General features: G+C 33.3%; 2 protein-coding genes across 2 annotated transcripts; both read left to right on the top strand.

The window, feature by feature from the left end:
• Positions 1–891: 891 nt before the first annotated feature.
• LOC145325945 (uncharacterized) lies at positions 892–3,939 on the top strand. Its single transcript, XM_080168969.1, has 3 exons — positions 892–932; positions 1,573–1,753; positions 2,081–3,939. The coding sequence occupies exons 1-3, from the start codon at positions 918–920 to the stop codon at positions 3,529–3,531; spliced, it is 1,647 nt and encodes a 548-aa protein (XP_080025095.1). The 5' UTR covers positions 892–917; the 3' UTR covers positions 3,532–3,939.
• A 7,817-nt stretch (positions 3,940–11,756) lies between these two features.
• LOC145325403 (protein Wnt-8c-like) lies at positions 11,757–12,983 on the top strand. The gene has a single exon (XM_080168390.1). It carries the CDS (start codon positions 11,825–11,827, stop codon positions 12,926–12,928), a length of 1,104 nt encoding a protein of 367 aa, XP_080024516.1. The 5' UTR covers positions 11,757–11,824; the 3' UTR covers positions 12,929–12,983.
• Positions 12,984–14,185: the final 1,202 nt, after the last annotated feature.

The raw sequence follows: 14,185 nt of genomic DNA, 5'->3' as shown, positions 1-14,185 counted from the left end.
GAGTCGAAACGTTTCAACCACTAATTTTACCCTATATAAGGGGTGATTTTGTGTATCATCATTAGGGATGAAAAACCAATTCATCAGCCATTGTCTTATCCCTTTAGATTGCTGCTTTCTTGTAACCTTGAACTAAGATTGTCTAAAATGTCAAGAATCTGCAAAAATACAGGGAATAATCTTCTAAATTTTATTAAAAGGTCCATTTAAAAACGTAATTTAAAGACAAAGTAGGGGTTAATTGAGGGTTCGACTTTGTACAGTGCATATTTTGTACAAATTTTATCTTGAGTTTTACAAATATATCTTGAACTGTATATTACATAACTTAAAGTTAGAACACAACAATTTTTTTTTGTCTCTAATGCTTCTACTATTAGAATGGAGGATTTCGTTTAGTCCATTTTTTATTCAGAACGCCTATCCCTTCTATACTTGTTTGTAAAAGTCTTCCTTTTCTCCTTTGACTTCTAATTCTATGAATTTCTGGCTATGGGAACTTCTTTTTACCCTTTACAGTTGGAGGAATTTTAAAACTCTTTATGTAAAAAAAATAGATTAATTTAATAGAATTATTTTGTTGGGGCGAGGGGATTAGTTAGTTTCTTTTTTATCCTAGGAAGGATAGGTTAGGAGCTTAGGACAGAATAGCCCCACAGGGTTAGGCATTGGGAAAAAAGGGTTTTCTGTTCTTACTAGGTACTTTGAGGGGAAGAATCATTTCTTATTTATCATGAAATTACCTGCCTGACCCATTAAAACTAAAATCTAAAATGCATTTTACATCCCAAACTAACATATACGCTTATATGATTATTCTTTCTAGAAATCGTCTGTAGAGGGTTAAAATTGATTGGTATAAAATGATGTTGAAGTTAAAGAATTGTCAGTTCAGATTCAAGTTGATTAAGAAGATCATGTGGGAAAACAAGGTGAGAAAAAAGTTAAACATCTTATTTTTAACATATTACAAGCATCCTAAAGTATAGTTTTTTTGTTTGTCCTTTAAGTTTTCACTAACTTCTGAAATTTAGCATAAAAAGAAACATGTTACAATACAGGAGACAATTGTAAACAAAGACATATGTATGTATAGGAGACGGTGTTAGGGATACTAAGCTTTATGTATTACGTTTAGCCAACGGGTGTGATTTTATAATGGATGTATGTAGAACATACGTGGATATTATGTCAGGAGAAAGTTGTCGACAATTTAGGTTTGCTTACATGAAACTCACTTATTGGTCAGTAAGAGGATAGGGGAAGAGGTAAATGGGATGGATGGGGAGTATCGTTATTTTAGCCCGCTGCAAGTTTCACTTTATTAGAGAACAAGAAAATCTGGTGTATCTACCTATATCCTTATATCTGTTTGACTTCCATAGTTTTCCATATATTTAAATTACTCAACAATAAACATTTTCTCATTTTCTATTACATTATTTGAAATTTATTTATGATATGGATATAGAATTTTTTTCTCCTCTGCTAGTTACAATTTTATTATATTACATATTCAGAATTTGCTTTAAAATTATTTAATCTTACTGAATCCTCCATGTCATTTGTTAGGTGTTGTTGTATAGCATGCTGGTGTACCTGGTGGCTGGAGAAGGCCCCCAGGAAGCTGCCAGACATGGATACAGCACCAAGTACCTGTATGGTGGACACTACACACCCTACATCCACCCTGTCCACTATGCCCATGTGGTGGGCAGAAGATCTGCTGATGCGGATGCTGAACCTGTCCCAGGAAAAGATCCTTACAAAAAAATACTTTTTCCTAAGTCTTAATCAATGAAATTTTCACAAATTATTTTTTTTCAATCTTTTTACATATTTTTAGTAACAAGGTGTTTGAGTCCTTCCTTCTGCATTAGCTTTTCTGTACTCTATATTCTCAACTTAATTATTTAATTTTACTGGTTTAACACTTAACTCTTTCTGAATTTTCTAAAGTAATAACTCAACACACAGAAGGAGGAAAGGTCTAGAAGGCAAATGCCAAGAATCCTTTATCTCTTTTATCTTTGTCTCTTCTTTTCTATGCAAATGAATTAAGGATCATCTTAATCTTCAGTATCAGCAGCTAAAGCTGATCCTTCTGCTCATGCTGACCCTGAAGCAAATCCATCTCCAGATGCCAAGCCAAAGGCCTGGCTTGGAGGATTTGGATATGGCTATCCCTACTATGGATACGGTGGTTATGGAGGTTATGGAGGCTTTGGAGGTTACGGTGGCTTTGGAGGGTATGGACATCATTTTGGAAAAAGATCTGCTGATCCAGTTGCTTCACCTAAGCCAAATGCTAAAGCCAATGCTGAAGCAAAGCCTGATGCCTGGCTTGGAGGATTTGGATATGGCTATCCCTACTATGGATATGGTGGTTATGGCGGCTTTGGAGGGTATGGTGGTTTTGGTGGATATGGACATCACTTTGGAAAAAGATCTGCTGAGCCAGTTTCTTCACCTGAACCAAAGGCCAAAGCTACTGCTGAGGCTAATCCTGATGCAAGGCCAAAGGCATGGCTAGGTGGCTTTGGATTTGGATATCCGTACTATGGATATGGTGGATATGGTGGATTTGGAGGTTATGGTGGCTTTGGAGGATATGGTCATCACTTTGGCAAGAGATCTGCTGAGGCAACTCCTGAAGCAAAACCATGGTTGTTTGGTGGTTTTGGATATCGTCCCTATTATGGTGGATTTGGCAATAGGGGTGGTTTCTATGGAGGATATGGCCATCATTTTGGTAAGAGGTCAGCTGATGCCACTGCTGCTGCTGATGCTGTTGCTAGTGCTGATGCCAAAGCAGAAGCTAAACCTTGGTTGCTGGGAGGTTTAGGAGGATATGGAGCATATGGTTATGGCTATCCTTACTTTGGTTATGGTGGAATTGCTGGAGGTTTTTATGGTTATGGAAATCATTTTGGCAAGAGGTCTGCTGATGAAAACGATGGTTGGACTCATGAGGAAGTTTTTACTGTAAAAATTCCAGCTAATGATGACTCTGAAAATAGTGATGTTGACACAAGATATCTATATGGTGGTCATTATGTCCCATTTATCCACCCTGACCATTTTGCTCATGTGTTGGGTAAAAGATCAGCTGATCCTTCACCAGATGCTAAAGCAAATCCTCTCTTCTTTGATCTTGGCATTGGTCGGTATGGTTATGGCAGTAATGGAGGATATGGATTGTTTGTTGACAAAATTTATGGTCATGGGCACGGACACCATCATGGACATCACCATCACCATGTAGATCATCACCATCATGTAAACACACACTCACACCATCATTCTCATTCAAGTCATCATCACCACCACAAGCGTTCTGCCAATCCTCTGTTTGGAATATTTGCTGGATTGACCAACCGTGGCCATGGATATCATGGATACAGTAGTAGTCATCTTTATGGTCATGGAGGACATCAGTACCATCAACATGGAGTTCATCATCATGGCAATGGATATGGTCATCACCATTCTTCTCATGGACATCACCATAGTCATGGTCTTCTACACTAAAGTTGAATCTGTGATAACTCAGTATAATCCAAGATATTTGGTAAAAACAATCTTTTTCATTTAAGAAGGGATGGATTGCTTTAACATAATATCTTAGGGTTTATTAGACTGATTATTAATTTTGAAATTGTTCTAGTCATACTTAAAAATTGTATATAGATTGCAAAATTAAAACACTTTTTCTTACACTTTACTATTGTAAATAGATCCTTTTAACACAAAAAAAATCCTAAACATATCTATTTTTCCAAAAACTGCCTAATTTTTAATCATTGCTAATATCCTATGTTAAAATCTTTTTCTAATAATTTTTTTAATTTAATACATGCTCTGAATATCATTAATGTGAGAAATAATTAATTTATTATGTATAAAATACCTCACAATACACTCAATAAACACTGAAAAATCATATCACTTCTTTTATCTTGAAAACAGACGGACAAATTAAGTTATAGAAGAGCCACAGGTACTTATCCTATCGATTTAAAGCTTTGCATGATGATTCATATAACAGTTAGGTACGACTTAGAAAGCGCAGCAACTCTATAATCGTTACCAGAAAGTCCGTACGTCCATTTAAAACATGCTGATTTTTTACTTTTTTGATAACAAACTTTTGCATGATAGAATTATCCGATTGATCGGATTTTAGGTATACTGATTCCTATTACAAGAAGGTACAATGTTATAAGCGAAGCATCTCTATAATCAAGTCCTAAAAATGTGAGTATGTCCAAAAACAGTATCATGTATTTAAGCTGTTTTGTTTTTACAAATTTACTTACAATTTTGTTTAGTCTTCTATAAATTTAATGTTCGTTTGTGTTATCGTTTCAGAACTTCGCTTTTATGGATGCTGTCATCCTTGTTTGTATTCAAAGTAATGGTGTAGCTGTACTAATTTTTATAAAAAAATTATTTGGATTTATATTTGATAAATATGAATATACATTTTAGGGAGGGAGTGGACATTGGGCTATTTATTACACTAGTTCCCAAAGTTTCATGAAAACGTTTTCCTATTAGTTGTTATAACAACTTTGGGGATTAAATGTTGATTGGTTGAGTAACTAATTCATCAATAAATTGTCCTATTGTCTTATCCCTAGGTACATCTGCTATTAATGGCGTTGCAACTCTTTTGAAATTGTTTGTAAGTATGTATGTCCGTTTTCATGTCAGACAGACATTAAACATTGACAAAATAGATTGATTTCACTTCTAATATTAAAGAAACAAATAAATGTCATTAAATTGTTCAAATGTCTTTGCCCCCCCCCCCCTCCCCTCTCCAATATTTGTAGGTCTCTCTGCTTAACCCTGTTGTGCTCTTCGAACAATTACATAATAAACCTAACCTAAAATAACATCTATAATAAATATGTTTTTTGTTCAAAAAGAGAATTTGTCGATCTAGTAAAGTAGGCCTACAAATAAAATTTGGAGAAGCTTTGTATATATAGATCCTAAAATAGTGATAAGGTTTTAGGCTATTTTCCTGGCATGATATATTGTCTTCTAACAAACCAAAACAGGCTATATATAGTTATAATAAGGCAAAAAATTAATAAGCATATTAAGTTTATCCAAATTTCAAGTCTAACCTTCATTTTTATTTTAAATTTCATGTTCTATTTCCCCTTCTGCTTCTCTTTTCTTGTCCTTATTTCATTTTCCCTTCTCTCTCCCCCTTTTTCTTTACCTTACCCCAAATATGCCTTCTTTGCTGCTTTTATTATTTTTCTTGTGTGGGAAAGGGGCGTGGTCTTACATAACATTGACCGTCGTCAAGGGATTTATTATGGGCTGGCTGACCGTTGGTTGTTAGGGGAGAATTAGGAAGAAGGGGGAATAATAGGTATGGGGGGAGGGGTCAGTGGTTTATTATAGTTCAAGATTCAGGAAGAAAGATGAATAAATACCAATTTAACTTCCTTGAAATGTAAAAGAGGAAATGCGTAAAACTAGCATGAAAATAGGCAATAGTACATCGATTCTTTGTTCTAGATACGATATTAAGAAGCGAAGCTACTCTGTATTATAAATGTCCGTTCATTTGACGTTCATCCGTTTATCTTTTACGTTTGAGTGGAAGCGATTTTTTTACTAGACTGCTGCCCTGTCGAAGTTGACATTCTACCAATATAAGAAAAAATATTTTAAAAATATTTTCGGATATATATGTTCAATTAAAATAGAGGTCTCTAGAGACACTAAAGTAATGGTGTGGGGTGGTGGAAGTCGACCCTTCACTTTTAATTTTAGTTTAAAAAGAAGAAAGAAAAAAAATTTGGTGGGAAGTAATTTTTTTCTATGGGCGATTTCACTTGGGAGGTTGTAGATAACCTCCTCCAAAATAGTTATAAACCTTCCTAGGGCCTATGAGAAGCTTAACTGTATCATAGTGAAGAATCATAGTGGATCAGCGGTAAGCGAGATCCTTTGCTACAGACAAAAAAGCTTACTACTTTATATAATAGGATTGAATAATATCTGAAAATATAGGTATACCTTTTTATTAGATAGGTGTCAAATTAGATATCTAATCTATAGTGAAAAAATTACACACATCTCTTGTTTAGGTATATACAATTCTCAGATAGGTTTACCTGTCTCACACATAGAATTACCTATCTTTTCTTTTTATATCTATGTCTGTCTGTCTGTCTGTCTGAAGCTTAAGATCTCAGTAACCACTGAACCGATTGGGCTCTACTCTTCAGGGAATATACCTACTGGTCCTGTGATGGTTTTAAGCTATTTTCTTGGGATAATTTTTTTTAAACTAAAATTAAAAAGAAGAGGTCGCCTGCCCCCTCCCCCCCCCCTTTGCTCTTGAGGCAAAGCCCCTAGAGGCTAGGGGCAAATCCGCTAGTACTTTTAATAAGATAAGTACAGTGGGCCAACTACTACAATATGGTTAGGTTTACAACTAAATAGGGTTTCCTTAGCCATACATAAACATTAAACATCCTAATGTAGTCTAAGAAATTTATATAGGATTTGCACGAATAATAAAAAAGATAGGTATGCATAACATTCTTAAAAATAATTTTAGCTCCATCTATTATTTTACGTAATTAATGTACAGCTTTTACCTTATTCAAATATACAGGATATAAAACTCACACGTTTAAATCAAAATAATGAAAATTATACATCAAAGTCTTTAGTGTTCTCTTATTACTGCAAATGAAAAGTGTATCTGTCTGTACCAAAAGATCTTGTATATATGTATTGTATATCGTTCACCTTTCAAGGAAACTTTAAATAGGTCTTTGCCAGGTTTTAAAGTGACATAATTTTACTGTTTTATAGATTACTATTGTACTTTAGCACAGATTTATGATAAAATAAAACATTTCTTATTTTATTTTACCTAATTGCTATGATAAGGTAGTTAAAACTTTGCTAAAATGCAAGGAATTCTAATTAATATTCTTATTCTTATAGTCCATTTCCTTTTTTAAAGGACAAGGAATTTGATGTATTTAAATTCGAGGCTACTCTATAATTCACTTTGCCCTATCAAGTCCACAAAATATGCTGTGTAAATCACGTATAAATTGAATATATTTGCTCTAATGGAATATAGGACCAAGTCTTTTGAATTTAAGAAATCAAGTAAAAAACCAGTATTGGTAAAATGGTGCTTCCCCATATGTAGTCGGTTGGGTTACCCCCCCCCCCCCCCTTCTCCCCACACATTTAATTTTAAAATTGGGAGATCTAATTCCCAATCCCTGCTGGGGTCCCAAACCTACGGTACAATGACCCTGGGGGGCTACCCAGTACCCAATATTACCTAACTTAACCTTACCTCAGTGTATAGGGAACTCTGTCTGTCTCTCGCTCATCCGTCCGTAACGCTATTGAAGAAATGTGATTATTTTGGCTGATATTTCAGATAGACGGCTTTATTTTTTTTGAGCAGATTTCCTTTACCAATGAGAATCCAGTATATAATTTACTTAGCCCGTCGTCGGTCATGCTAATAAAATGTAGAAATTAAAACATGTTAAAACGCATATGAACGGTATCGTAATTTTTCCAATAAATTTATTCTACATTGTAGATGAATGAACACTTACCTTTAAATCGCTACGTCCGTAATTCAATCAAAGTATTTTTGCATTTCGCTACTTATGAATGTTATAATCCTTGTTTTTTTATTTTCAATCTACAAAAATTAAACAAAATATTATGTTAATTAGGATTTTATTTAATTTTTGTAGATTTTTTAACGCGATTTTGGAGGATTTTTTACAAAATTTTTTAGCGAGCCTCACTGATTTTAGTAAGCCAGTGAGCCAAAAAGTTTTTTAAGAATCCACCCCTGTTCATTTTTATCAACTAATATATCACATATGCTTAAATGTTTGTTTTAAAATCCCATAATCATAAAGAAATAATCATTAGGAAAATCACATTTAACTTAATGAAGTATCATTATAATCAATGAGTATTTCAATCATTTTAAAAGTGAGGAAAATAACACCTTTTTTTGGATAAACTCATTAATTAATGGCTTATTAACACCTTTAAGATAATATTGGTATAATTTTTATAGTAAAATAAATATTCGATTTAATTACTGCAATGTACAGTGGGGCAAGATAGGATTAAAATATTGTTTCGTGGGTAGATTCATTTGATCTTTAAATTTAATATATAAAATCGCTAATGCTGTTTTAATTAATAACCCCCCCCCCCCCCCATTTACTATGAACGCTCGATATGGTTTTTGATTCGATTTCCAAATATGCATAAATGCGCTGGGTCTAAATGACAAATTGCATAGTTTTTTAAAAATAAACGCATTAGATGAGATATTAAAATACAGACAAAGACTGAATGTAATTTATATCTTAATATAAAGGCTTAAAAAGTCTAATAGTTTTTCAAAAAGTAAAACAAACAGTTTTTCTTAAATTTGCGTTATTGAAAACTAAAATAAAACTAAAATAGGGATGTAAATAGTCCAACACTATCTTAAACATGCATTTTAGTTAATAAAAAACTGAAATTATCAATTTTTTTATGAATTTTCTCGTGAATTTTCTTAAGCGCGTCTACTATATTCCATACTTTTTCACCTTCTTGGCTGTTTTGAATTCTTTGAAGTCATTTGTTTCAAATTCTATAATACCTAACTTTGGGTGTTGTCACCCTTGTAATGCAATACCCATTCTTTTTAAAAGCGAAGCATTTCTATAATTAGGGTCAGGTTGTCCGTCCGTCCGTAATGTTTAGCTCTTTTTGTTAATTTATACATGATAGAATTGTCCTATCGATTTCAAACTTTGCATGTTGAGTCATATAACAGTTATGTAATTTAGAAAGCGTAGCAACTCTTAAATCGTTACCATAGATTCCGTGCCTCAATGCAAAACATGTTGACTTTTATCTTTTTTGACAACAATTTTGTGTAAGATATGATTATCCTATTTGTCTGACTAAAAATGTATTCCTAGGACAATAAGGTAAAATATAATAAGCGATGCATCTCTGTAATCAAATCAAAAAAATCAAATTATTTCTTTTTATTGTATCATGTATTAACGTGTTTTTGCAACAAATTTATTACATCTAAATTCTGTTTATTAAGTTCTGATAATCTACAAACGTTAATATTCGTTTGCCCTTCCGTTTCAGAGCTTTGCTTTTATGAATATTATCATCCTTGTCTCTAGAATTTTTAACAAAACATAAATATATAAAAAATCTTTTAATATTATTTTTGAAATTTTTATTATGATTTATAATGCACATGTGTGTTTAGATAAAATGATTTATACTTTTTCTTAAGAAGATAAAAATATTTTTAAAAGTGAAGGTTTTATTGCACTATTGATGTTATGTCAAAATTTAAAAGGTCACTCATTCATTTAGATTTTTAAAAGTTGTAAAGAACTCTGTCAATTTCGCCCCTGGACATTAGATTTTTATAATTGGAGGGGTAGGGAGTTGTTGCACGTCCAAAAAATAGCCTTGAACCATATGAAGGTCAATATGAAGCTTTGTGAAAGTCATTTCAAAAATCCTCAAACAAAAAACAGTCTATTGAATAAATAAAAAAAGTGAATTATGCTTTCTTTGATTTACTAAAGTTTTTTAAAAAATAGCTTAGATTTATATAAAGACTTTCAACTTAGGATATAGAGAAGCTTTGCTAAAAACAAATTTGCCCCCAACCCCTAAAAAAGTAAGTCATAATTGACAAAACATTTCTTACATATTTAAATGGCCTCAATCAAGGGTTAACGGTAATAATTTTAAGGTTTCTGTATTGATATCTTACTTATTAAACAAACAGAAAAACATACATTCAAAAACTTTAGTATTTGGTATTAATACAAAAGACATCAAGTTTAATTTTCTGTCTTAATTCTAAAATCCGGAATTTCCATTAAATGGGAAAAAAAGGCAATAAAATGTTGATTACATATATATACTCCTCCCTAATAATCCATAGGTCTGTAAATTCTTAATGCTCAGGTCAAATTTATATAAGTTTTATGGCCCAATTTTCTAAGAAGAAATTTTTAATATAAATATGTTAACAATATGCAATAAAATTTGATTTATTATGGTAATATTCTTATTTTGATAATGTTTTTTTTTTAAGATTTTGGAAAACCCTTTCAACGTATTGTTCATACGTAAAAAATTCATAAAACAAAGCTAAATTATTTCAAAAAACAGCAAGAACAGTGACTAAAAAATCTTGCAAAACATAATTATAAACAGATATTTATTCAGACATATAATCAGAAAAAAAATAGAAAAAAATCGTATTGATATTGTTTAAGTTGTCATTCTTAATTTTTCAACAAAAAAGTGTAAATGGTCATTTATCATAAGAGATAAGACAATGTACGATAAATTCACGTCTATTCCTAATGATAATTACAAAAAAATTTTAAGTTTAGACACTTCTAATTAGAATCAACCAATTAAGATTTAATACAAGTATCGAAAATTTTTGAGCCAATTTAAATGAAACAGCAAGTTTATAAAACTTTGTAAATGATACTAATATCAAAAGTTTATTAGCCACGTTCTTCCAATCGTTGGCTTGGAAATTAGTACCAACTAACAGTTCCCAAATTTATCCACCAATCATTTACAGAAGGGGTAATTTTGTATGTAATAATTAGGGATGTATAACAATCATCGTCTATTGTCTTATCTCTTATCATCCCTGGTTGTAATTAAATCTATAAAACCTAAAAATAAAGCCATTCCTAAGATTTTAAGTGACAAAAAGATATGTCTAAAAATGTTGGGAGTAAGGGAATTAGTAAGGTTTTTTTTTGTCTTGTTCTTAAGATCTCAATACCAACTGAACCGATGAGGTTCTCTATATTAGGTAGGCTTCACATAGGTCCTGTAATGGTTTTTACTTTTAGATTTGTCTTAGGATAGTTTTAAGTTATTTTTTAGTCCCTTTCTGCCTTTTCGGATACAGCACCCCTCGATGCTATGGGCTTTGCCGATATAGTAATCATAAAAACTAATTATGAAAATTAGAACAATACCAAAACTAACACGAATAAAATTTACCTTTATTAAGGCCATAAACTTTCGAATGATTGTTTTATAATGATTTTAAAAGATGTAATATAATTTACACCTATGAAATATATTTTGTTAGTTCTTCTTAAATTAATGCTCAATAAAATTTCTAGCCATTGATAAGGTATTTTTCTGCTATCTAAGTTAAGTTGAACTCACATAAACTTTGACAAGTAAATAATAATTTTACACCCATTAAGAAAGTATTTTTTCTTCGTAACATAAATTTGATTCAAAATTAAATGATGTGAAAGCCACCTCCTACTTTTATTTGAAATAAGAATTTATTTAAACCAATGTTTCCCATAGATTTTGAAATTTGATAATATATTTCCCCCCTTTCTAAAGACCCCTCCATATTACTGCTAAGCTAAGTATTGTCGGTCAATTTACTCCGATATTCAGAGGTGGTTTTGAAAAAGGGGGGATAACTTAGGGGGAAGAAATGGTTAAATGGGAAGAGGTGGGAGGAGCCCCCCGGATTATTTAAACATTACACGCGCAGCCCAGATAGAAATTGACCCAAAAACAGCCCGGTCAATTCAAAGATATTCACTTCCTTTGACTCCACCCACATTTACCCCCACATAATTGGTGTATATAATCGCAGACAGGAACATGGTTTACATCAGTTTCATTTCGTATCCCAAACAAGGAACACATCCACAAAAATTATATTGATTTAACACATAAAGACATTGCTCTAAGCAAAATGAGTTATACATTAGTGATTGTTTATATGGCTGTTATCAGCCAACAAGCCGCAGCCTTTTCACAGCTGTGGAGTTTAAGCAACGCCATGCTGTCATCTGCCAGCAGCGGCCAAACAACTACCACCGCCGATTTGGACCTCTCCCGCTCTGTTACCGTCGGTGCCGAAAAAGCTATGGCTGAGTGTGCCTACCAATTCCGCAATGATGTCTGGAATTGCCCGGTAACGGCGTTCAACAGAAAAGAAATCGCCGACACCAACCGTGAAAGTGCCTATGTTCACGCTATTCTCAGCGCTGGTGTTGTCCATACCATCTCCCGCAATTGTTCCGAGGGCCGTCTGGCCAACTGCGGCTGCGAGCGCAATGGACCTGTTGATTCTGCCGAGTCCTGGCAGTGGGGAGGCTGCTCGGATAATGTTGTGTATGGTGCCCAGGTCTCCAGAAAATATCTGGACCAGCTTACCTCTACAGAACCAAGAAAGTTAGCCAACAAGCATAACAACGAAGCAGGAAGGGTAGCCATCAAGAAGACCATGAAGCAGCTGTGCAAATGCCATGGAGTCAGCGGCAGCTGTGCCACACAAACCTGCTGGAGACAAGTTGGAGCCTTCCGCGAGACTGGAGACTTTCTGAAGCAGCAGTACAACCGTGCTATGAAGGTTGACTACAGCAACGGTGTCCTGTTGAAGCTGGAGAACTCAAGAATCAAGTCTAACCGTGTGGAGAGGAATCGCCGCACCAGCGAGAGGACCCGCGAGGAGAAGATCAAGAAGCGCAAGCTGGTGTTCCTGCAGCCCAGCCCCGACTACTGCCGCATGAACCCTGCCCTCGGCTACAAGGGAGTCATGGGCCGCAAGTGTGTTGTGGATCCTAGCAGCGGCAATATGTCCCAGGAAATTCGCAAGTGCACAAATCTTTGCACCTCATGCGGCCTCAAGGTTAAGAAGGAGGTTGTTCAGGTGTCTAGCTCTTGCAATTGTAAATTTGAATGGTGTTGCAAAATAACTTGTGATACATGTACTAAACAACAAATTATAATCACTTGTGAAGATGATAAACCACAACAATTTAATTACAATTATATCCTTAGCAATGCAACATAATTTTTTAATTTTTCCATTTTCTTTTCTTTTATGAATTTAACCAGTCAATTGTGTATAATATAGTATATATATCTATAAATATTTATAATGATATAATTATAAAATGTGTTTTCTTGTATAAAGTATAAAATAAGAAATAAATTTTATGTAATCTGAAATTTTGTGTTTTTTTTATATTAGACATTTAGATTTTTATGAAGGCAAAATAATTTGATCATTATTGTTACAAAACGTTTTATTGTTTGAAATCAAATTTGGCGCGAATTAAATATTTCCGGGAAGCAATTAGGAAGTTAGCAACAAAAAGATTTAGAAAAATGGTCGAAAAAGTTACATTTTTTATCCTAATCTATTTTTCGTCACTCATAATATGTAAGGGTTAATAATAGGGGGGGGGGGGGATCTTGTATTTATGAGAATGGTTGGATTAAGTGCCCAGGAAAAAATGGGCGTGGTTAGGGGAAGTGGGTCAAATTATAGGGGGTTAATCTTGAGTTTCTCAACATTTAGCATGAGAAATTACTCAACACAGTTACCTCATTAAACCAAATCAACCCCCCTTTAATGCTACCCCCCTCCCCCCAACATTGAGTGCTCAATTCTTTCTTGATATAAAAATTTATATGTAATCGACTCCGCCCATTTCCCAGAGTATTTAACTTGTTGATAATTCGGTGCTATTGGTAAATTTGGCGGGCTTTATTACATGGTTTTCAAATTAAGGGAAGTGAACAGAAAAGGGTTGAAAGCCATTTCCTTCTTAAACTTTTTAGTTATTACATTTTGATTTCTATAGCTTTTTAAAAAGTGCACTTTTCTTCTTTAATAATACATTTGCTAGTTTTATACTAGGTCAGACTAAAAGACCTTACTACTTTACATTATAAGATTGAGTAAAGTCACAATATCTAAACTCTATTAAATTTTTTATTAAATGCGAAGCTTTTCTATAATTAAGATTGGTCCGTATATAACAATTAGTTATGATTGTTAACGTAGGCATAGTTGAATAATCTATTGATTTTAAACTTTGTATTATGATTCATGGGACGTTTAGGTAAAAGTTATAAACGAAACGATATAAAAAGTCCGTATGTCTATTTTAAACATGTTGAATTAAAAAGATATATTGATACTTTTCATATCAATTTATCATCCTATTATATAAAGTAGAAAGCGATTTTTGTCTGTCCCGAAGGATCTTGATAACCGCTGAACCGATATTGTTCTCCTTGGCAGTGAAGTTTCCTATATGTC

This window comes from Acartia tonsa, chromosome 8 (assembly GCF_053477335.1).
Source record: "Acartia tonsa isolate MP-2025a chromosome 8, ASM5347733v1, whole genome shotgun sequence".
NCBI lineage: Eukaryota > Metazoa > Arthropoda > Copepoda > Calanoida > Acartiidae > Acartia > Acartia tonsa.
This window is presented reverse-complemented; position numbering and strand designations above follow the sequence as displayed.